This window comes from Pongo abelii, chromosome 3, assembly GCF_028885655.2.
Source record: "Pongo abelii isolate AG06213 chromosome 3, NHGRI_mPonAbe1-v2.0_pri, whole genome shotgun sequence".
Classification (NCBI taxonomy): Eukaryota; Metazoa; Chordata; class Mammalia; order Primates; family Hominidae; genus Pongo; species Pongo abelii.
Window position 1 is genome coordinate 150,646,234 of NC_071988.2, and position 22,798 is coordinate 150,669,031.

Here is a 22,798-nt window from a genome sequence, read left to right on the forward strand (position 1 = left end):
GGAGTTCCCTTTCCTAATCAAACAAAGGGGTGACAGACGACACCTGGAAAATTGGGTCACTCCCACCCGAATACTGCGCTTTTCCGAGGGGCTTAAAAAACGGCGCACCAGGAGATTGTATCCCGCACCTGGCTCAGAGGGTCCTACACCCACGGAGTCTCGCTGATTGCTAGCACAGCAGTCTGAGATCAAACTGCAAAGCGGCAGCGAGGCTTGGGGAGGGGCGCCCGCCATTGCCCAGGCTTGCTTAGGTAAACAAAGCAGCTGGGAAGCTCGAACTGGGTGAAGCCCACCACAGCTCAAGGAGACCTGCCTGCCTCTGTAGGCTCCACCTCTGGGGGCAGGGCACAGACAAACAAAAAGACAGCAGTAACCTCTGCAGACTTAAATGTCCCTGTCTGACAGCTTTGAAGAGAGCAGTGGTTCTCCCAGCACGCAGCTGGAGATCTGAGAACGGGCTGACTGCCTCCTCAAGTGGGTCCCTGACCCCTGACCCCCGAGCAGCCTAACTGGGAGGCACCCCCCAGCATGGGCAGACTGACACCTCACACGGCCAGCCGGGTACTCCAACAGACCTGCAGCTGAGGGTCCTGTCTGTTAGAAGGAAAACTAACAAACAGAAAGGACATCCACATCAAAAACCCATCTGTACATCACCATCATCAAAGACCAAAAGTAGATAAAACCACAAAGATGGGGAAAAAACACAGCAGAAAAACTGGAAACTCTAAAAAGCAGAGCGCCTTTCCTCCTCCAAAGGAACGCAGTTCCTCACCAGCAACGGATCAAAGCTGGACGGAGAATGACTTTGACGAGCTGAGAGAAGAAGGCTTCAGACGATCAAATTACTCCGAGCTACGGGAGAATATTCAAACCAAAGGCAAAGAAGTTGAAAACTTTGAAAAAAATTTAGAAGAATGTATAACTAGAATAACCAATACAGAGAAGTGCTTAAAGGAGCTGATGGAGCTGAAAATCAAGGCTCGAGAACTACGTGAAGAATGCAGAAGCCTCAGGAGCCGATACGATCAAATGGAAGAAAGGGTGTCAGTGATGGAAGATGAAATGAATGAAATGAAGCGAGAAGGGAAGTTTAGAGAAAAAAAGAATAAAAAGAAACGAGCAAAGCCTCCAAGAAATATGGGACTATGTGAAAAGACCAAATCTACGTCTGATTGGTGTACCTGAAAGTGACGGGGAGAATGGAACCAAGTTGGAAAACACTCTGCAGGATATTATCCAGGAGAACTTCCCCAATCTAGCAAGGCAGGCCAACATTCAGATTCAGGAAATACAGAGAACGCCACAAAGATACTCCTCGAGAAGAGCAACTCCAAGACACATAATTGTCAGATTCACCAAAGTTGAAATGAAGGAAAAAATGTTAAGGGCAGCCAGAGAGAAAGGTCGAGTTACACTCAAAGGGAAGCCCATCAGAGTAACAGCGGATCTCTCAGCAGAAACTCTACAAGCCAGAAGAGAGTGGGGGCCAATATTCAACATTCTTAAAGAAAAGAATTTTCAACCCAGAATTTCATATCCAGCCAAACTAAGCTTCATAAGTGAAGGAGAAATAAAATTCTTTACAGACAAGCAAATGCTGAGAGATTTTGTCACCACCAGGCCTGCCCTAAAAGAGCTCCTGAAGGAAGCGCTAAACATGGAAAGGCACAACCGGTACCAGCCGCTGCAAAATCATGCCAAAATGTAAAGACCATCGAGACTAGGAAGAGACTGCATCAACTAACGAGCAAAATAACCAGCTAACATCATAATGACAGGATCAAATTCACACATGACAATATTAACTTTAAATGTAAATGGACTAAATGCTCCAATTAAAAGACACAGACTGGCAAATTGGATAAAGACTCAAGACCCATCAGTGTGCTGTATTCAGGAAACCCATCTCACGTGCAGACACACACATAGGCTCAAAACAAAAGGATGGAGGAAGATCTACCAAGCAAATGGAAAACAAAAAAAGGCAGGGGTTGCAATCCTAGTGTCTGACAAAACAGACTTTAAACCAACAAAGATCAAAAGAGACAAAGAAGGCCATTAGATAATGGTAAAGGGATTAATTCAACAAGAAGAGCTAACTATCCTAAATATATATGCACCCAATACAGGAGCACCCAGATTCATAAAGCAAGTCCTCAGTGACCTACAAAGAGACTTAGACTCCCACACATTAATAATGGGAGACTTTAACACCCCACTGTCAACATTAGACAGATCAACGAGACAGAAAGTCAACAAGGATACCCAGGAATTGAACTCAGCTCTGCACCAAGCAGACCTAATAGACATCTACAGAACTCTCCACCCCAAATCAACAGAATATACATTCTTTTCAGCACCACACCTATTCCAAAATTGACCATATACTTGGAAGTAAAGCTCTCCTCAGTAAATGTAAAAGAACAGAAATTATAACAAACTATCTCTCAGATCACAGTGCAATCAAGCAAGAACTCAGGATTAAGAATCTCACTCAAAACCGCTCAACTACATGGAAACTGAACAACCTGCTCCTGAATGACTACTGGGTACATAATGAAATGAAGGCAGAAATAAAGATGTTCTTTGAAACCAACGAGAACCAAGACACAACATACCAGAATCTCTGGGATGCATTCAAAGCAGTGTGTAGAGGGAAATTTATAGCACTAAATGCCCACAAGAGAAAGCAGGAAAGATCCAAAATGGACACCCTAACATCACAATTAGAAGAACTAGAAAAGCAAGAGCAAACACATTCAAAAGCTAGCAGAAGGCAAGAAATAACTAAAATCAGAGCAGAACTGAAGGAAATAGAGACACAAAAAACCCTTCAAAAAATTAATGAATCCAGGAGCTGGATTTTTGAAAGGATCAACAAAATTGATAGACCGCTAGCAAGATTAATAAAGAAAAAAAGAGAGAAGAATCAAATAGATGCAATAAAAAACTGATAAAGGGGATATCACCATCAATCCCACAGAAATACAAACTACCAACAGAGAATACTACAAACACCTCTATGCAAATAAACTAGAAAATCTAGAAGAAATGGATAAATTCCTCAACACATACACTCTCCCAAGACTAAACCAGGAAGAAGTTGAATCTCTGAATAGACCAATAACAGGAGCTGAAATTGTGGCAATAATCAATAGCTTACCAACCAAAAAGAGTCCAGGGCCAGATGGATTCACAGCCGAATTCTACCAGAGGTACAAGGAGGAGCTGGTACCATTCCTTCTGAAACTATTCCAATCAACAGAAAAAGAGGGAATCCTCCCTAACTCATTTTATGAGGCCAGCATCATCCTGATACCAAAGCCGGGCAGAGACACAACAAAAAAAGAGAATTTTAGACCAATATCCCTGATGAACATTGATGCAAAAATCCTCAATAAAATACTGGCAAACCGAATCCAGCAGCACATCAAAAAGCTTATCCACCATGATCAAGTGGGCTTCATCCCTGGGATGCAAGGCTGGTTCAATATACGCAAATCAATAAATGTAATCTAGCATATAAACAGAACCAAAGACAAAAACCACGTGATTATCTCAATAGATGCAGAAAAGGCCTTTGACAAAATTCAACAACACTTCATGCTAAAAACTCTCAATAAGTTAGGTATTGATAGGACGTATCTCAAAATAATAAGAGCGATCTATGACAAACCCACAGCCAATATCATACTGAATGGGCAAAAACTGGAAGCATTCCCTTTGAAAACTGGCACAAGACAGGGATGCCCTCTCTCACCACTCCTATTCAACATAGTGTTGGACGTTCAGGCCAGGGCAATTAGGCAGGAGAAGGAAATAAAGGGTATTCAGTTAGGAAAAGAGGAAGTCAAATTGTCCCTGTTTGCAGACGACATGATTGTATATCTAGAAAACCCCATCGTCTCAGCCCAAAATCTCCTTAAGCTGATAAGCAACTTCAGCAAAGTCTCAGGATACAAAATCAATGTGCAAAAATCACAAGCATTCTCATACACCAACAACAGACAAACAGAGAGCCAAATCATGAGTGAACTCCCATTCACAATTGCTTCAAAGAGAATAAAATACCTAGGAATCCAACTTACAAGGGACGTGAAGGACCTCTTCAAGGAGAACTACAAACCACTGCTCAAGGAAATAAAAGAGGCTACAAACAAATGGAAGAACATTCCATGCTCATGGGTAGGAAGAATCAATATCGTGAAAATGGCCATACTGCCCAAGGCAATTTACAGATTGAATGCCATCCCCATCAAGCTACCAATGACTTTCTTCACAGAATTGGAAAAAACTACTTCAAAGTTCATACGGAACCAAAAAAGAGCCCGCATCGCCAAGTCAATCCTAAGCCAAAAGAACAAAGCTGGAGGCATCACACTACCTGACTTCAAACTATACTACAAGGCTACAGTAACCAAAACAGCATGGTACTGGTACCAAAACAGAGATATAGATCAATGGAAGAGAACAGAGCCCTCAGAAATAACGCCGCATATCTACAACTATCTGATCTTTGACAAACCTGACAAAAACAAGCAATGGGGAAAGGATTCCCTATTTAATAAATGGTGCTGGGAAAACTGGCTAGTCGTATGTAGAAAGCTGAAACTGGATCCCTTCCTTACACCTTATACAAAAATCAATTCAAGATGGATTAAAGACTTAAACGTTAGACCTAAAACCATAAAAACTCTAGAAGAAAACCTAGGCATTACCATTCAGGACATAGGCATGGGCAAGGACTTTCATGTCTAAAACACCAAAAGCAATGGCAACAAAAGCCAAAATTGACAAATGGGATCTCATTAAACTAAAGAGCTTCTGCACAGCAAAAGAAACTACCATCAGAGTGAACAGGCAACCTACAAAATGGGAGAAAATTTTCGCAACCTACTCATCTGACAAAGGGCTAATATCCAGAATCTACAATGAACTCAAACAAATTTACAAGAAAAAAACAAACAACCCCATCAAAAAGTGGGCGAAGGACATGAACAGACACTTCTCAAAAGAAGACATTTATGCAGCCAAAAAACATATGAAAAAATGCTCACCATCACTGGCCATCAGAGAAATGCAAATCAAAACCACAATGAGATACCATCTCACATCAGTTAGAATGGCAATCATTAAAAAGTCAGGAAACAACAGGTGCTGGAGAGGATGTGGAGAATTAGGAACACTTTTACACTGTTGGTGGGACGGCAAACTAGTTCAACCATTGTGGAAGTCAGTGTGGCGATTCCTCAGGGATCTAGAACTAGAAATTCCATTTGACCCAGCCATCCCATTACTGGGTATATACCCAAAGGACTATAAATCATGCTGCTATAAAGACACATGCACACGTATGTTTATTGCAGCATTATTCACAATAGCAAAGACTTGGAACCAACCCAAATGTCCAACAATGATAGACTGGATTAAGAAAATGTGGCACATATACACCATGGAATACTATGCAGCCATAAAAAATGATGAGTTCATGTCCTTTGTAGGGACATGGATGAAACTGGAAATCATCATTCTTAGTAAAGTATCGCAAGAACAAAAAACCAAACACCGCATATTCTCACTCATAGGTGGGAACTGAAGAATGAAAACACATGGACACAGGAAGGGGAACATCACACTCTGGGGACTGTTGTGGGGTGGGGGGAGTGGGGAGGGATAGCAGTGGGAGATATACCTAATGCTAGATGACGAGTTAGTGGGTACAGCGCACCAGCATGGCACATGTATACGTATGTAACTAACTTGCACATTGCGCACATGTAACCTAAAACCTAAAGTATAATAATAAATAAATAAATAAATAAATAAATAAATAAAAGTAACATACATACAACATAGTACCCAACAAATTTGCAATCACATATTCTTTTCAAGATCACAGAGAACATTTAATTTTGATTATTTACTGGTAAAAGAAAGTCTCAATAATGTTCAAAGGACTGAAACCAAAGACAGTATGTTATCTTACAATAGCACAATTAAGTTAGTATCAAGAACCAAAAAAAAAAAAAAGGAAAATCCTCTATATGTTTGGAAGTTCAGAAATCACTTTTGGCCAGGCATGTAGCTCATGCCTATAATCTCACTGCTTTGGGAGGCCAAAGCAGGAGAATCACTTGAGCCTAGGAGTTTGAGGCTACTTTGAGGCTACAGTGAGCTGTGATTGCACTATGCTCCAGCCTGGGCAACAGAGCAAGACTCTATCTCAAAAAAAAAAAAAAAAAGAAGAAAGATTTAGGAGGATTTACAAAATAAATTTTAAAGTATTTTGAAGTGAACAATAGTGAAAATGTGATACCTCAAAACTTGCTTAAAGAGAAACCTGTAGCTTTAATTGCATATACTAGAGAAAAAGTCTGAAGTTACAAATTCATTCCAAAAAGTTAGAAAAACAGCACCAAATTAAATCCAAAGAAAGCCAAGTGGAGTAAATAAAGGTAAGCCCAGAAAATAAAGAAATTGAAAATAAACTCACAAAAAATGATAAAAAATATGATCATCTCAAAAGTTATTTTTAAAAAGCATCTGGTGAAATTCAAGATATATTCACAATAAAGCCTTAGCAAAGTAAGACTAGAAGGGAACATTGTTATTATAATGAATGCTTACATAAAATACACAACAAACATCATACTTATGAGTGAAAATGTTGAAAACTTTCCCTTGAATTAGGAATCACATAAGGATAAATTCTTATGACATTTACTCAACACTCTATTGGAGGTCTAAGTTAATGCAGTAAAGCAAGTAAAAGACCTAAAAGGGATAAAGGCTGGAAAGGATGAAACAACTGTCATTATTCATAGTTATGAATGCATATGTGATTAATCCAAAAAAACCACAGATACATTCTTAAAAATCAATCATGAAGATTAACAAAGTTGTTGGATACAAGGTCAATATATAAAAATTAATTATATTTCTAGATACTGGCAACATAAAGTTAGAAAACAGTAAAAGATGCTATTTATAGTACCATAAAAAAAATCAGTGCCCAGGAATAAATACAACATAAGATGCTGAAGACCCCTACACAGAAAACTATGAAACATTTCTCTGGAAAAAACTTTAAAATTCATATGAAACCAAAAAAGAGACTGAATAGCCAAAGCAATACTAAGCAAAAAGAACACACCTGGAGGCATCATGTTTCCTGACTTAGAACTACACTACAGGGCCACAGTAACCAAAACAGCATGGTACTGGTGCAAAAAACAGACACATAGGCCAATGGAACATAACAGTGAACCCAGAATTAAGGCTACATACCTACAAATATCTGATCTTCAACAAACCTGACAAAAACAAGCAATGGGGAAAGAATTCCCTACTTTAAATGGTGCTCGGATAACTGGCAAGCCATATGAAAAAAGGCTGAAACTGGACTCCTTGCTTACACGATATATAAATAATAACTCAAGACGAATTAAAGACTTAAATGTAAAACCCCAAACTATAAAAACCCCAGAAGACAAGCTAGGCAACACCATCTGGACACAGGAGTAGGCAAAGGTTTCATGACAAAAATGCCAAAAGCAATTGCAACAAAAGCAAAAATTACAAATGGAAACTAATTAAAATAAGGAGCTTTGGCACAGCAAAGGAAACTATCCACAGAGTCAACAGACATGCTATGAAGTGGGAGAAAATTTCTGCAAACTGTGCATCTGACAAAGGTCTAATATTCAGCATCTATAAGGAACTTAAACAAATTGACAAGAAAAAAAATCCCATTAAAAAGTGGGCAAAGCTCATGAACAGACACCTTTTAAAAGAAGACATATATGCGGTCAGCAAGCATATGAAAAAAAGCTCAAAATCACCGATCATTAGAGAAACGTAAATCAAAACCACAGTGAGATACTATCTCACACCAGTTAGAATGGCTATTTATAAAAAGTCAAAAAATAACAGATGCTGGTGAAGTTGTGGAGAAAAAGGAACATTTACACATTTTGGTGGGAGTGTAAATTAGTTCAACCATTGTGGAAGACAGTGTGGCGATTCCTCAAACACCTAAAGACAGAAATACCATTCGACCCTTTAATCCCATTACTGAGTATACACCCAAAGGAATATAAATCATTCTACCACAAAGACACATGAGCATGTATGTCCATTGCAACACTATTCACAAGAGTAAAGACATGAAATCACCCTTAATGCCCATCAGTGGTGGACTGGCTAAAGAAAATGTGGTACATGTATACCATGGAATACTATGCAGCCATAAAGAAGAATGAGATCATGTCCCTTGCAGGAATATGGATGGAGCTGGAGGCCATTATCCTTAGCAAACAAATGCAGGAACAGAAAACCAAGTACGGCATGTTCTCAATTATAAGTGGGAGCTAAATGATGAGAACACATGGAGGGGACCAACACACACTGTGGCCTATTGGAGGGTGAAGGGTCGGAGGAGGGAGAGGATCAGGACAAGTAACTAATGGGTATTAGGCTTAACACCTGGGTAACAAAATAATCTGCACAACAAATGCCCATGACACAAGTTACCTATATAACAAACCTGCACATGCACCCCGAAGATAAATTTAAAAAAAAGAAAAACTTAAAACAAAAAATTAATCACAATGCAAACCTTTTTTTTCTTTGACAGAGTTTTCAATTAAGAAAAAAACTAGATCTGTGTCCTCAGTAATTAAAATAGGATAAGAAGTAAATTATGTATTAATAATGAGGGAAACACTTTCAATCTTCATAGATTGACTATAATCTGGAGAAAATTTTACTGTAACTTAAATGCTATTATTTCCTTCATTCTACAAGTACTTATCTCACTTGTTTAATTTGAGTTTCCTGGATATATGAAGATGCTGGTGTATATATGTATATATATACACATACACATACACATTCATTGTTAGTTTCAATTTGCTAATATTTTATTTTGGATTTTAGTTCCAACACGCATAAGTGAAACAGGTTTACAGTTTTCCTCTCTTGCAAGTATGCTTTTTGTGTAGTAGTTAAGAAAAGAGACACTGAAACTAGACTGCCTGGGTTCAATCCCAGCTCAGTCACCTACTAGCTCTGTTAACCTTGACTTTGTGAAGGCACTTATGCAGAGGGTTCAGCTATCTATAGGTACTAAACAGCATTCGGTATGAGAACTGTAAAGGCAAACCAACCAATCACAGCATGAGGTGTTACTGGGCATCAGCTATAGAAAAGCAGGGGTATAATCATATTAAGATTACCGACAAGAGCAGAAGGACTAATGGGCAATGGTTACAGCCTGTAAAAGACACCAGTAAAAACAAACTGGGAAGCAGTCAAGGTGGTAAAGAAAATGAAGGGCTCAAAGGATAGAGGTCTGAGGAGGTCAAAGAACAGTTATAGTAGGAGTAAGATACTTGAGTTTAAGACATCAAAAAGTAGGGCAACTTGAATAGGACTTCTGCTTATACTCAAGAAGAAATAACATGGACCACTTTTCTGCCTGACACACACGAAAAAGCAAGCAAAAAAATCATCAATACCTTACAGTACACCAGACATCAGACAATGATAATCAGAGACAAGAAACAAATGAGGTAAGCCCTATGATTGCCCCACCTTAATGACTTAAGAGACTTTCCAGGGCCATGACACGGGGGGAGGAAATGCAAGTGGAGACCACTGGACTCTTATTAAGAGGTGGAGCTGAGAAGTAGTGGAGATTAAGTGAACTAGAATTGGCAGGACAAAGGATAGAAGACTGCACAGAGAAAGAACCCTAGGGAATGTGAGACCTGCAGAGGTTCTTCTTGAGTACAATACAGAGTACTGAATAGCTCTTTATTTATTAAAGAAATTGAGTTTGTATTTTAAAACCTTTCCACAAAGAAAACTTTAGGTCCAGTTGGCTTCACTGGTGAATTCTATCAAATATTCCAGGAAGAAATAATATCATTTTATTCATACTCTTACAGAAAGTTGAAGAGTACAAAATATTTTCCAAGTAATTCTATGAGGCTGGCATTCCCTGATACTAAAACCAGACAAAAATATTGGGAAGGAAAAAAAAAAAAAGGCATTTTAAGAGGCTGAGGTGGGAGGGCTGCCTAAAGCCAGGAGTTCAAGACCAGCCTGGGTGACAAAGGGAGACCTGGCTTCTACAAAAAATAAAAAATAAAAATATTAGCCAGGTGCCATAGCACATGCCTGTAGTCCTAGCTACTCATGAGGCTGAGGCAGGTGGAGGGCTTCAGCCTAGGAGTTCAAGGTTGTAGTGAGCTACAAGTGTACCATTAACTCCAGCCTGGGTGACAGTGAGACCCTTGCGCAAGTTGAAAAAAAAAAAAAAAAAAGGAAGAAAAAAAAGAAAAGCAAAAAACCTTCATAGGTTGGGCATGATAGCTCACGCCTATAATCCTAGCACTTTGGGAGGCAAGAGGATCACTTGAGCCCAGGAGTTCAAGACCAGCCTGGGAAACATAGGGAGACCCTATCTCTACAAAAAGAAAAAAAATTAGCCAGATATGGTGGCATGTGCCTGTAGTCCCAGCTACTCAGGAGGCTGAGGCAGAAGGATCGCTTGAGCCCAGGAGGTTGAGGCTGCAAAAAGCCGTGATTGTGCCACTGCACTCCAGCCTGGGCAACAGAGGAAGATCCTGTCCCAAAAAGAAAAAAAAAAAAGCTGAACACACTAAAATTTTAAACAAACATTTATAAAATAAAATTCAACAATATAGAAAAAGGATTATACATCATGAGCAAGTGGAATTTATCCCAGAAAGGCAAGGTGGTTTTAACATTTGAAATTAATCAATGTAATTTACTCTGTTAACAAACAAAAAATGAAAAAATATCTGATAATCTCAATGCATGCAGAACAGCATTTTTAAAAATCCAGCATCCATTTTGATAAAAACTCTCAGCAAATTAAGAATAGAAAGGAACATTCTCAACATAAGAACATCTATGAAAAACCTACAACTAGTATCACACCTAATTCTGAAAGACAAATGCCTTCCCCATAAGATCAGGAACAGGATATGGATGTGTATTCCCACCACTTCTGTTCAATACTGTACCAGAGATTCTAGCCACTGCAATAAGGCAAGAAAAAGAAATGAAAGGCATCCAAATTGAAAAGAAATAAAACTGTTTTTATTTTCAGATTACAAGATTATCTACATAAAACTACTGATAGACTCTACAAAACTACTAGAGCTAATGAATGAGTTTGGCAAGGCTGCAGAGCAGAATATTAAAGAATGTTATTTCTCACTACACATCTACAGCCATCTGATCTTTGACAAACCTGACATAAACAAGCAATGGGGAAAAGATTCCTTATTTAATAAATAGTGTTGGGAAAACTGGCTAGCCATATGCAGAAAACTGAAACTGGACCCTTTCCTTACACCTTATACAAAAATCAACTCAAGATGGATTAAACACTTAAATGTAAGACCTAAAACTATAAAAACCCTAGAAGAAAACCTAGGCAATACCATTCAGGACACAGGCATGGGCAAAGACTTAATGTCTAAAACACCAAAAGCAATGGCAAAAAAGCCAAAACTGACAAATAGGATCTAATTAAACTGAAGAGCTTCTACACAGCAAAAGAAACTATCATCAGAATGAACAGACAACCTACAGAATGGAAGAAAATTTTTGCAATCTATCCATCTAACAAAAGTCAGATCCTACCCACGATCTACAAATAACTTAAACAAATTTACAAGAGAAAAGCAAACAATCCCATCAAAAAGTGGGCAAAGGATATAAACAAACACTTCTCAAAAGAAGATATTTATGCAGCCAACAAACATATGAAAAAATGCTCATCATCACTGGTTATTAGAGAAATGCAAATCAAAACCACAATGAGATACCATCTCACACCAGTTAGAATGGCAATCATCCGAAAGTCAGGAAACAACAGATGCTGGAGAGGATGTGGAGAAATAGGAATGCTTTTACACTGTTGGTGGGAGTGTAAATTAGTTCAACCATTGTGGAAGACAGTGTGGCGATTCCTCAAGGATCTAGAACCAGAAATACCATTTGACCCAGCAATCCCATTACTGGGTATATACCCAAAGAATCAGAAATCATTCTACTATAAAGACACATGCACATGTATGTTTAATGCGGCACTATTCACAACAGCAAAGACTTGGAACAAACCCAAATGTCCATCAATGATAGACTGGATAAAGGAAATGTGGCACATATACACCATGGACTATTATGCAGCCATAGAAAAGGATAAGTTCATGTCCTTTGCTGGGACATGGATGAAGCTGGAAACCATCATTCTCAGCAAACTATCACAAGAACAGAAAACCAAACACCGCATGTTCTCACTCATAAGTGGGAGCTGAACAAGAACACGTGGACACAGGGAGGGGAACACCACACACCAGGGCCTGTTGGGGAGTGGGGGACTAAGGGAGGGATAGCATTAGGAGAAATACCTAATGTAGGTGACGGGTTGATGGGTGCAGCAAACCACCATGGCAGGAGTATACCTATGTAACAAAACTGCACGTTCTGCACATGTACCCCAGAACTTAAAGTATAATAATGAAAAAGAAATGTTATTTCTACATACTAGCAATGAAAAATCAGAAACTGAAAGTAAAAGAATAATACCACTTACAGTAGTATCAAAAATTTCAATACATAGGCATAAATCTAACAAAAGATGTACAAAACCTAAATATTAAAAACTACAAAGTATAGCTGAGAAAATTTAAAAAGATACATCAATGATATAAACAAGAACCAATTTTATTTTAAAACTTACTATAAAGCTGCAATAATTAAGACAGTGGGGTACTGGTGTCCAGACAGACAAATAAATCAGTGGAAAAGAATAGAGTTCATTAATAGATCCATACATATATAAACAACTGCAAAGGAGCAAAGGTAATTCAATGGAGAAAGGGTAGTTTTTCCAATTGGGCATCCAATGCAAAAAAGTGGCCTGGATCCTTACCTCATGCCTTGTATAAAATTGAACTGTGTGAACCATAGATCTAAATGTAAAATCTAAAACTATAAAACTCCTAGAAGAAAACATAGAAGAAATCTTTGCAGCCTTGGGTTAGGCAATGATTTCTTTTATGACACCAAAAACACAATTCATAAAAGAACAAATTGATGAATTAAATTTCATCAAAATTGAAAATGTTTGGCTCCAACACTGTTAAGAGAATGAAAAGAAAAAAATAAGTCCATCACCACTCTGCCAGTGAGTCTCATACCCCACTGAATGAATTCTTAGTTCCTTAGATTGATAATACAAGTACCTCTTTGAACAGGTTCCTAAAAACTAACTGATCTTTCCCAGACAAAGGTGGAAAAACGGTGCACAGCAAATATGTCACAAGCTTACTCTACTAGTAGCCTGGTTGAGTGTGGAGCTGCCTGTCGTTATGGTATGTAAAGTTGAAATAGTAATTATCAGAGGAAATGTCATGTGGGGTTGCCAGTTGAGAAGTACCAAAACAAATGGTCTTGACCTAGGCTCCCAAATCCAAACGGAACAAAGAGACAATCAAGATCAACAGAAATCAGTGTAGAAAAAGTCAGAGGCAGGTGGAAAGAAGGCAAGCCATCTATCTTTATCTGGGCTGGTATTTAGGTGGGTCACTTAATGGAATAACCCACCACCTTCAAATGGCATGCAAAACCCAGTTAAAGAAAAAAGGAGAGCGACACAGACACTCAACTCTCATTCCTATCTCTTCATGCAAATGCTACCATTCTATGCTCCGATTTCCTGAATAAAATCAGTTATTTTAAGCCTTTGAATCATTCCTTCTTCTGCTCCTTCTGCTTGAGATTTCCTTCTTGCACTCCACTTGTCTTCTGTGGAACTATTAAACACCACTCATTTTTCAAAAAATGTTACTATGCTTCAGTTGTCTTATTTGTTTTCCCCTGGTATTTGGATCTCAGTTTTATCTAAGAATTCTGGCTGGATATTCTTATAAAATTAATAGTTTCTGACTGCCTCAAGTACTATCCTGACTCTAGCCAAACTCCTCATCAACCAATTCCTGTCCCACACCACTCTTACGGTGGCCAGTTAGCTGTTCTTACGGGGTGGGGATATTCCCACTGCAAACCTAAGAAATAATGCTAATGTTATTGTGTCATTATAGTGTCATTAATTATTTTAGATAACATATACCATGCACTTAATATGTGCCAGACACTATGCTCAATGCTTTTTCATCATCTCATTTAAGTCTCACAACTTCAAGAGGATTCTTGTGTTCTTATACTCATTATATAAATGAGAAAACTGAGGTGCAGAAAAGCTAGGAAACTTGCTCGAGGTCACAGACTTGGAAAGAGGTAGGCTGTGAGCCCAGCCAGACTAAACCCAGAGGCTGACTGAGTTCTTAACCACTGGTCTATAAGGCTACCAAATCTCAAGCAAAAACTAAGTTGCCCTCTATCTCTTTCTCTCAAATCCCCTGATCTCCAGTCTCCCTGTGCCCAACTTAGTTTACTTCTTACCTGAATGATGACAGTAGACAACTAACTGCATTCTGCTATAATGCATATTCCCCATAAAAATCAGACCGGGCCTTCTAAATTACAATTTGATCATGCCACTCTCAATTGAATTCCTATAACCCATGCAATGGTCCAAACTCCTTAGCACAGAGAAGACAGGGCCCTTCACCATCCAGCCCCTTTCTACGCCTTCGAGTGCACTTGCCATTTCCCTATATAAATATTCCAATTCAATTTACATCAATATTACATTCAAACCAGTCTTATTGCAAGTCTTTAACAAAGCATATTCCTAATCCCCTCAGTGTCACAAATATTGTTCTATCTGGGATGCCTAGAGTTTTTCATACAGTAAATTCATTTTGGTACTGTACGTTTCAGCCCAATAGCACCTTCCTTGAACATATTTTAATAATAATCGTGTAATAGTTAATATTTGTTTAACACAATGTATCAGATACTATTCTAAATCCTTTACATATTTTAATATTCATTTAATCATTCCAACAACCCTATGAGACTGTGGCAAAAGAGCCAGCAGTTGCTGCCACTTCAATATATTTTGGAACACATTTCCCTCCCCAAATTAAATTCTTGGAGGTAAAAACTGTCCTGTTTATCTTTGCAGCAGCTGTTCTTCTATAGTGTCTGGTACATAATAGAAACAGGAGTTCAATAAACATCTTTTTAATAAATGGCCAGAGAGCTGTGCCCCTAGATTTTAAATGCACACTTGCAAACTCCTGCTGGCCATTAGCCTTCTAATCTTCAGAGCACGAGAAGAGCATAACAAACATGTTTAGCGTCTAGTAGAATTCTGGGTAAGCTACAAGTACTACCACACGGTTCTGCTTAAATATACACACATCCTCACGTATACCATCAAGCTTTTTTTTTTTCCTGCAACTAACTTCTTTAACTCTTTACCAATTTAAATGTACCCAACCAGCATTCAAAAAAGATTTGTCGGTCAACGACGACGATATTAAACATTGTATATGAATATGAAGTCTCAAAAAAACATGGAGCTTACTTTGCTCTCTCAGAAAGTCGATTTCTGTAGCCATTTCGATACAATTTTAGTTTGGAGCTTTCACCACCTTTATCTTCCTCTGAAAGACAGAGAGCTTGCTGTGCGGGAAAACAAAACTAAGCCAACGCTCGGTTGGTTGTCAAGCGCTCCAGCGGTGCAATCTGCATCCTACTCACGCGGCATCTACAGCCCCGCCACGCTTCCTTCCCCCGCGCCCCAGACGAGTCCCTGGCCCTGGTGAGAGACTGAAGATTGCTGGGGATGCGCCAAGTGAATTCTGCTCCACATTCAACCGAATCCCACCCTGGTGGGAAGAGGACGCGGTCGATACAGGCGTCCCGCGGGTCACTCTGGGTCTCGTCGGGCCACCTAGGAGAGTGCCGCGGGAGCTGCAGGGCAGCCTGAGAGCGGCGTTCTACGCGGAGCGGCGGGGGTTGGAGAGGACGACGCCAAGACAGCTGGGAAGCCCCAGGCCAGCAGCGGAAGTCCACTCGGCCCGCCCTGCGACTTTGAAACCGGTGCCCCGGACCACTCCTTGGAGACGGTGACGCCGCTTGCGTCATCACGCGGGCGTTGGAGCTTACGCCATCGCGCGTCCTAGAGTCCTAGCACGCTATTGGCTGGCTGTCAAGCAATGGGAGGAGTCGTGAGAACCTGGATGACAGCGGGCTGAGCCATCGGCTTGGCGCGGCGGCCAAACAGGTGGGACAGTGTCTCCAGGTGGTGAGGCCCAACCTCTTTAAAACAAACAAACAAAAACCAAAATGCAAACGTGAGTAGGGAATGAAATACACAGTTTAAATGCCCTCACTATCTTCGGGTTACTAATATACTAAGCCTTTCTGGACTAAGTAAAGGATGCAGCTTCCTGCGGCTAGGGGTAGAAGCCAGACTGGCGTCTTCAGAATCTCCCACCAAGGCTGTACCTCTGGAGGAGTTGTGGGTTTGGATTTGGTCATCCCAAGAAGGTAAGTACCTTCTTGGTCTTTGTGGGTCTTTAGACAAAGGAGACAACTGTTATTTAAATATTTAACTGTGTAGTAATAAAGCGTGTAGTTAGAAGTACTCAAAAGATCTTGCAAATTCAGCAGCTACTTCTTCAAAGATAAGCTTGTTTCCTCAAATATAAGGAAAGATAAAAGGTACTTTTTTTTTTTGCAAAAAACAAAACGGTAAAACTTACATTTGTGGGTAGATTACAATTTTCATTTTTGAAAATTAATTTTGTCTGGAATTAAAACGTATTTTTTAAAATCATTTAACATTAGAGGAAATCTCACCACTAGCAACAAAAATGTTAACTTGAAGCTAGCCACTAATTTTGTGCTTTTAATAAATTGTATTTTTATGGACTGAAGTAAAGTTTCACTAAACAGGCATGTCATAGATGCAGCTTGATTTGGCTTTCTGTTTAACAGCTTAAGAGTTTTGTTGTCCCGTGCTCATAATGTCATATAAACAAAGTAACCTTAGCGATATATGTTAAGAAATTTAAAAAATGTATTCAAATATATGCAGTTAGGCATCTGAAGGCCTTACTCAATACTCAACTGTTAATAGAATGAGATGGTCCCTTCCTCTAAAGACTAGCTATTAAATATGGATGTGTAGCTTAATAATCATTGAAAAGGTCTAATCCAGCTTTGAGTCGGTGATAATTGAACTTGTTATGATTTTTAGTAGCTATAACGTTTACACGAAAACTTTATGTGTAAAGGGAAAATTGAGTGTGCAAGGTCCAACTCGTTTTTGAAGTTCAGTATATGACTCTTTCTTCATAAACATCTCACTGACTCTCCAAGGACTTGCTTGTAACTTCTCCCACATTTGAACCTTGTATATTGTCATATTGTATTTCTACTTGGCATCAAATAAATAATTATAGACTTAACTCTACGCTTACACCCAAACTGGATGGAAGCAAATACCTTCTGGCTGTAATTGATAAATGGTATTTACATAAAGTGAATATCTCAGGCGAAAACTTTTATGTCTGCACTCGAATTTTTTAGTTTACATGATCATAATTATGATCATGATAGTTTTTTGTTTTTGCATTTGTGTTTGTGGTTACAAGATTCTAGTAGTTGAATTTTAATGGAGTATTTTCAACATAAGTTTCATCATTAGGAAACAAAATTGTGATGATTTCACTTATCCTTAAAGGATCCCCTCTCATGTTTCTCCTTTTCACATCTCCTGAGTTCTCTATCCACTTCTCCCAAGGTAGGTGCCACCTTAGTACTTACTTCATGCTCCTTCCTGCATTATCTATCATGTTTTGTAGTTTGTCTCCAGGCTCCATCATAATACCTGGAACACAGAGTTGATTAAATATCTGATGGAAGGAATGAAATAATTCAGTGGATGTTCATGAAAAGTATCTATTAGTATAAATTGAATACAAGGAATGACAAGCGGAAATGTACGTAGTTTGTGTGTAACTCTTGTCAAGCTACCATTTAATGTTTTTATATGACTTTTCTGCAATAAAGAAAACCCCTAAAGTTGTATAGATTGAAAATTAGTGACATTTCACTAACATTCATTTAGTTGATTGAGCACCCAGTACTATGTGCAAAGTACCAGGAAGAATACAAAGTTAGAAGTTTAAGCAAGGATCAGAGCAGATCGCACAGCTGGCAAGTGCCTGAGTTGAGATTTGAACCCAGGCAGTATTATTCTAATTTCACAATTGTTAACTGCTATGAACATGCCTCCCCAGGAATATAGTATAATATAGTTTATAGCTGGTATAATATAATTTATAGTTTTTGCTTATATAGCCAGTTAGCCTTTAGTTGTATTAAATGGAATATTTCTGTACATGTTATATTGTAATCTTAATGATTTACAGTTGATTTTCACATTATTGCACAGTATTTATATTTCTGAATCACCCTTCCTTCTTCTAGGAAACCACTCAAACTTTAGTGGAACGATTAGAAGTCTTCGGTTGTTCATGTGTGGCCCTTCAACATCTTTCTTTCCTAGAAAAATCAAGCGTCTCAGCTTCAGTGTTCTAAGTCCCTCCCCCAGAACGTGTAGGCCGCTGGGTGGAGCCTAAAGCCGAGCCCTCTCCTGTGACCTCGGCTGAAAAGAGGAAGCTAGTGTTTGAGAAAAGCTTTGTGGTCTGTGTTCTCTAGTTATTCCCTCTTCTCTCTGACACTCCTTTCGTCGTCGCCAGGTCTTGTCTTTCGCTTGATGTGTGGAAAATACTGAAAAGTATTTTACTTTTCAGCTGTCTCCTGCTAAGTGAGCGTACTCCCCCTTTCAGGCTGACTTCCTCATTTCTCCGTTTCTCTGATAAATGGGCGGGGCCTCGGGGAGGTATGGAAACTGAAAAGCAATCATTATTGTAGAAAAACTAAAGAAATTTTTGTTGAGCAGAGGAATTTGGAAATTTTCCTTGCAGATCATTTGGTTGGGAAAACACCTTTACCATAACTTATTTCTTTTAAACTTTGCGGACATTTTTTCTTTGCCTGGGTTCTTAATGCTCCAGTGTTCCGTCTCCTTTCTCTTCCTTCGTTTCCTTTTAGAGGTCTTTCCAGGTAAAGATAAAGCAATCAGAACAATTGAAAATTTATTTTTTAACTTGTTTTAAGAGCAATTTGAAGAATAGAGGTTAAAAGTAGAAACATACAGAGTAACAATAAATATTGTATTAAGAAAGTCTAAACAGCCAAACTTAAAATTGCACTGCAGGACAGTAATCATCTTGATAATATGCATTATGACTTTTCGGAAACGTTCAGCATATATAATATAAAGGGGAGAAGAGGCAGCCACCATACTCTTTTTAAGAGACCCAGCCTTAAATTAGACTTAATTTTTTTTTTTTTTTTGAGACGGAGTCTTGCTCTGTTGCCAGGCTGGAGTGCAGTGGAGCGATCACGGCTCACCGCAACCTCCGCCTCCGGGTTCAAGCGATTCTCCTGCCTCAGCCTCCCGAGTAGCTGGAACTACAGGCGCGTGCCACCACGCCCAGCTAATTTTTGTATTTTTAGTAGAGACGGGGTTTCACCATGTTGGCCGGGATGGTCTCGATCACCTGACCTTGTGATCCGCCTGCCTTGGCCTCCCAAAGTGCTGGGATTACAGGCATGAGCCACCGCGCCCGGCCAAAAAATAATTTTAAACTACTCAGTTACCTTAAAATAGTAATGCATGTCTGTCATAGTATAAAATGCAGATAGGTTTTTAAAAAGTGATGAAGTTGAAAGGAAGCCTTCCTCCTTCCCATATCTGCAGGCAGATAATTCCCTTCAGGGAAGCAACCACTGTTACCACTCGTTTCTTGGATGTTTCCTGAGATAGTGTATGCCTCACAAGCATATATGCAAATAAGCTTCCTTTTTATTAAATAAATGCACCTTGCTTTTTTTCACTTCACAACATATTTTAGCATAGATGTTAATTTAGAGCTGCCTCATTCATTTTAGCAGTTATACAGTGTTTCATTGTATGGTATAGCATAATTTTTTTTACCAGTCCTCTACTGATGGGTATTTAAGTTGCTTCCAACATTTTGTTATTATGAACAATGCTACCACAAATATCCTCAACGCTTGTGTCATTTTGAATATGTGCAGGTATAGTAACTCCTAGAACTAGAATTATTTTTGTCAAAGGATAGTTGCATTGTTATTTTGATAGATATTGACGTATTGCTCTTCACAGAGGCTATGTCAATTATGCCTCACCAGCAATATATGATTTTTTTCTCAATGCCCTCATTAACACAGCATGTTATCAGACTTTCTGATCCTTGCCAGTCTAAGTGAAAAATGGTAATTTATTGTGGTTTTAGTTTGCATTTCTGTCATTATAAGTGAACATTTTGCATTTTCTGTGAACTGGCTGTTCATAATTTTTGGTCACTTTTCTGTTGGAGTGTTGGTCTTTTCCTTATTGATTTCTAGGAGCTCTTTGTGCATTAAAGAAATTAGTTATTTGTATCAAGTATGAATTGCATATACTTTTTCCCAAACTTTTGATTTTGTTAATGATAGGCTTTTGGGGTAAAGGGAACTTGGGAAGGAGGTTTTTGCTTTTTTACTGTTATTTATTTATTATTAAAAAAAATTCAACTTTTATTTTAGATCCAGGGGATACATGTGCAGGTTTGTCACATGGTTATATTGCATGATGCTGAGATTTGGGGTACGAATGATCCCATCACCTGGGTAGTGAGCATAGTATCCAGTAGTTAGTTTTTCAACCCTTGCCCCTTCCTTCCCTTCCCCCTCTAGTAGTCCCCAGTGTCTATTGTTGCCATCTTTATGTCCACGAGTACCTAATGTTTAATTTCCACTTATAAGTGAAAATATGTGGTATTTGGTTTTCTGTACTTTCATTAATTTGCTTAGAATAATAGCCTCCAGCTGCATCCATGTTAGTTTTGTTATGTAGTAAAATGTTTGGGTTTTGGTTTGTATTTTAAAAGGTTTTCTCTACTAATGCAGGGAAAGCCCAGATTTGGGGCTCAGCCCAGGAGGGTTCTTGGCTTCATGCAGGAAAGGATTCACGAGCAAAAGCAAGTTTATCAGAGCAACAAAGTACAGGAAAATGGCTGCTCCATAGACAGAGTAGAAGCAGCAGCTCCCATGAATTGTTGGCCAGCTGTATACACAACAATTCCCTGGTTATATGCTAAATAAGGGGTGGGTTATTCATGCATTTTCCAGAAAAGTAGGAAGGGTTCCCAGAACTGAGAGTTCCTCCCTTTTTTAAACCATATAAGGTAACTTCTAGGAGTTGCCATGGCATTTGTAAACTGTCATGCCACTGTTGGGAGTTTCTTTCTGCATGCTACTGCATTATAATTAATGTGTAATGAGCAGTGAGGGCAACTAGAGATCACTTTTGTTGCCATCTTGGTTTTAGCTGGTTGTGGCCAGTTTCTTTGCTGCATCTTGTTTTGATAAGATTCTGTTTCAATCAGTGGGACCTTGGTGCTCAGAAAACAAGTCCAGCTCATCTGCTACCTTACTACTATAAGATTTTATTTAACTCTCTTTTTATTTCCTGTTTTTATATGATTTTGATTTTTATGTTTAAATCTTTGATTCATCTAAAACTTACTTTGGTATAAGGATCCCACTGAATTAAATTGGACTGCAAAATGAACCAACTGATGTTGGAAACGGGGACCTCATTGATTAGTTACATGAGAACTATCCCAAACTCCTGTAGACTTATTATATATTATTTCCCCAGCACCTGGTATGGTACCTGAAATAAGATGAGTGCTTAATAAATGCTTGATAAACTAAATTGAAGGGATTTTCTGGGTTTATTATCTTTGTTATTAGCCATTGTATTGATCTGATATGTAGTGTTAAATGAGATGACGATACCATGAACACAGTAGGTTTCTCCTGCACAAAATCTAGAGTGTTAGATCCAGGGACTAGAAAAATTATTCACTCAACAAATAAATAGTAACCATCACTTATAGGCTTCTAGCTGGGTTCAGGGAGTCAATAAACAAATATGTCATGCCATATAATTGCCATGTAAGAATAGAAATAGAGCAGTGTGCAGGTTAATAGAGAATGACCAGGAGGGGAGCGCTAGCCCAAGAGGTGAAGGACATTGACAATTAAGTTGTCTTTACTTAATGAACACATGTTCAAATACAGAGAAATTGAAAGGTTGTGGGGGTTAAATCTCTGAAGATTACAGAAGGAGAATCATCTGTCTCTAGTTTATGTTAGTTTTAAACTAGACTGTTAACTACTGGGCAGGACGGACTATACTTTTTAGGTTAATTTTTATAAATATTATGCATACTTAGATTGACGTCAATGTTCTTTAAGTGACATAAAGTTTTAAAAAAATAAACAAATCTGTTATTGCAATAAGAAACGAAAGTTGTTTATGCAATGAAAGCCAAAATTATATTCTGTCTTTGGACTGATCAGCCATGCACTATTCCCTACTTGTGGAAGTCTAGTCACTATTTTTTGCAGTAATTTTCAAATAATGCTCAAAGAAACCTTAGGGGGGAAAAGCAGAAGGAACCAGTAGAAAGGTTTGAGGTACTCACTACCTAATTCTTAACAATGGTAACTTTGCTTTTATCTTTTACTTCTTATCTTCCAGATAAAATTACATTTTGAAGTAATTTGAAACCTATGCAAGCTTGTCCGACCCAAGGCCCATGGGCTACATGTGGCCCAGGACGGCTTAGAATGCAGCCCAACACAAATTCATAAACATTATGGATTGTCTTGTGATTTTTTTTTTTTT

The 22,798-nt window shown here is 38.7% G+C and overlaps 2 protein-coding genes across 15 annotated transcripts in view; one reads left to right on the forward strand and one right to left on the reverse strand.

Annotated features, from left to right (window-relative positions):
* Positions 1 to 16,090, reverse strand: part of SCLT1 (sodium channel and clathrin linker 1) — a 216,804-nt gene extending 200,714 nt beyond the window's left edge. For 2 of the 3 annotated variants that reach the window (XM_063723660.1, XM_054554497.1), the window contains exon 1: positions 15,542 to 15,688. In XM_063723660.1, coding sequence (XP_063579730.1) covers positions 15,542 to 15,575 — 34 coding nt within the window. In that variant the 5' untranslated portion in view covers positions 15,576 to 15,688. Of the gene's footprint in view, positions 1 to 15,541 lie in introns of all 3 variants that reach the window. The other variant, XM_002815139.6, reaches the window with a different exon arrangement.
* The window catches only part of C3H4orf33 (chromosome 3 C4orf33 homolog), a 38,743-nt gene continuing 32,026 nt past the window's right edge, over positions 16,082 to 22,798 (forward strand). For 6 of the 12 annotated variants that reach the window (XR_008524761.2, XR_008524765.2, XM_054554500.2 and 3 more), the window contains exon 1: positions 16,082 to 16,509. The gene's annotated coding sequence lies outside the window, so the exon portion shown is untranslated. Of the gene's footprint in view, positions 16,510 to 18,423; positions 18,673 to 22,798 lie in introns of those variants that run through there. The other 6 variants (XR_008524763.2, XM_063723662.1, XM_054554499.2 and 3 more) reach the window with 4 other exon arrangements.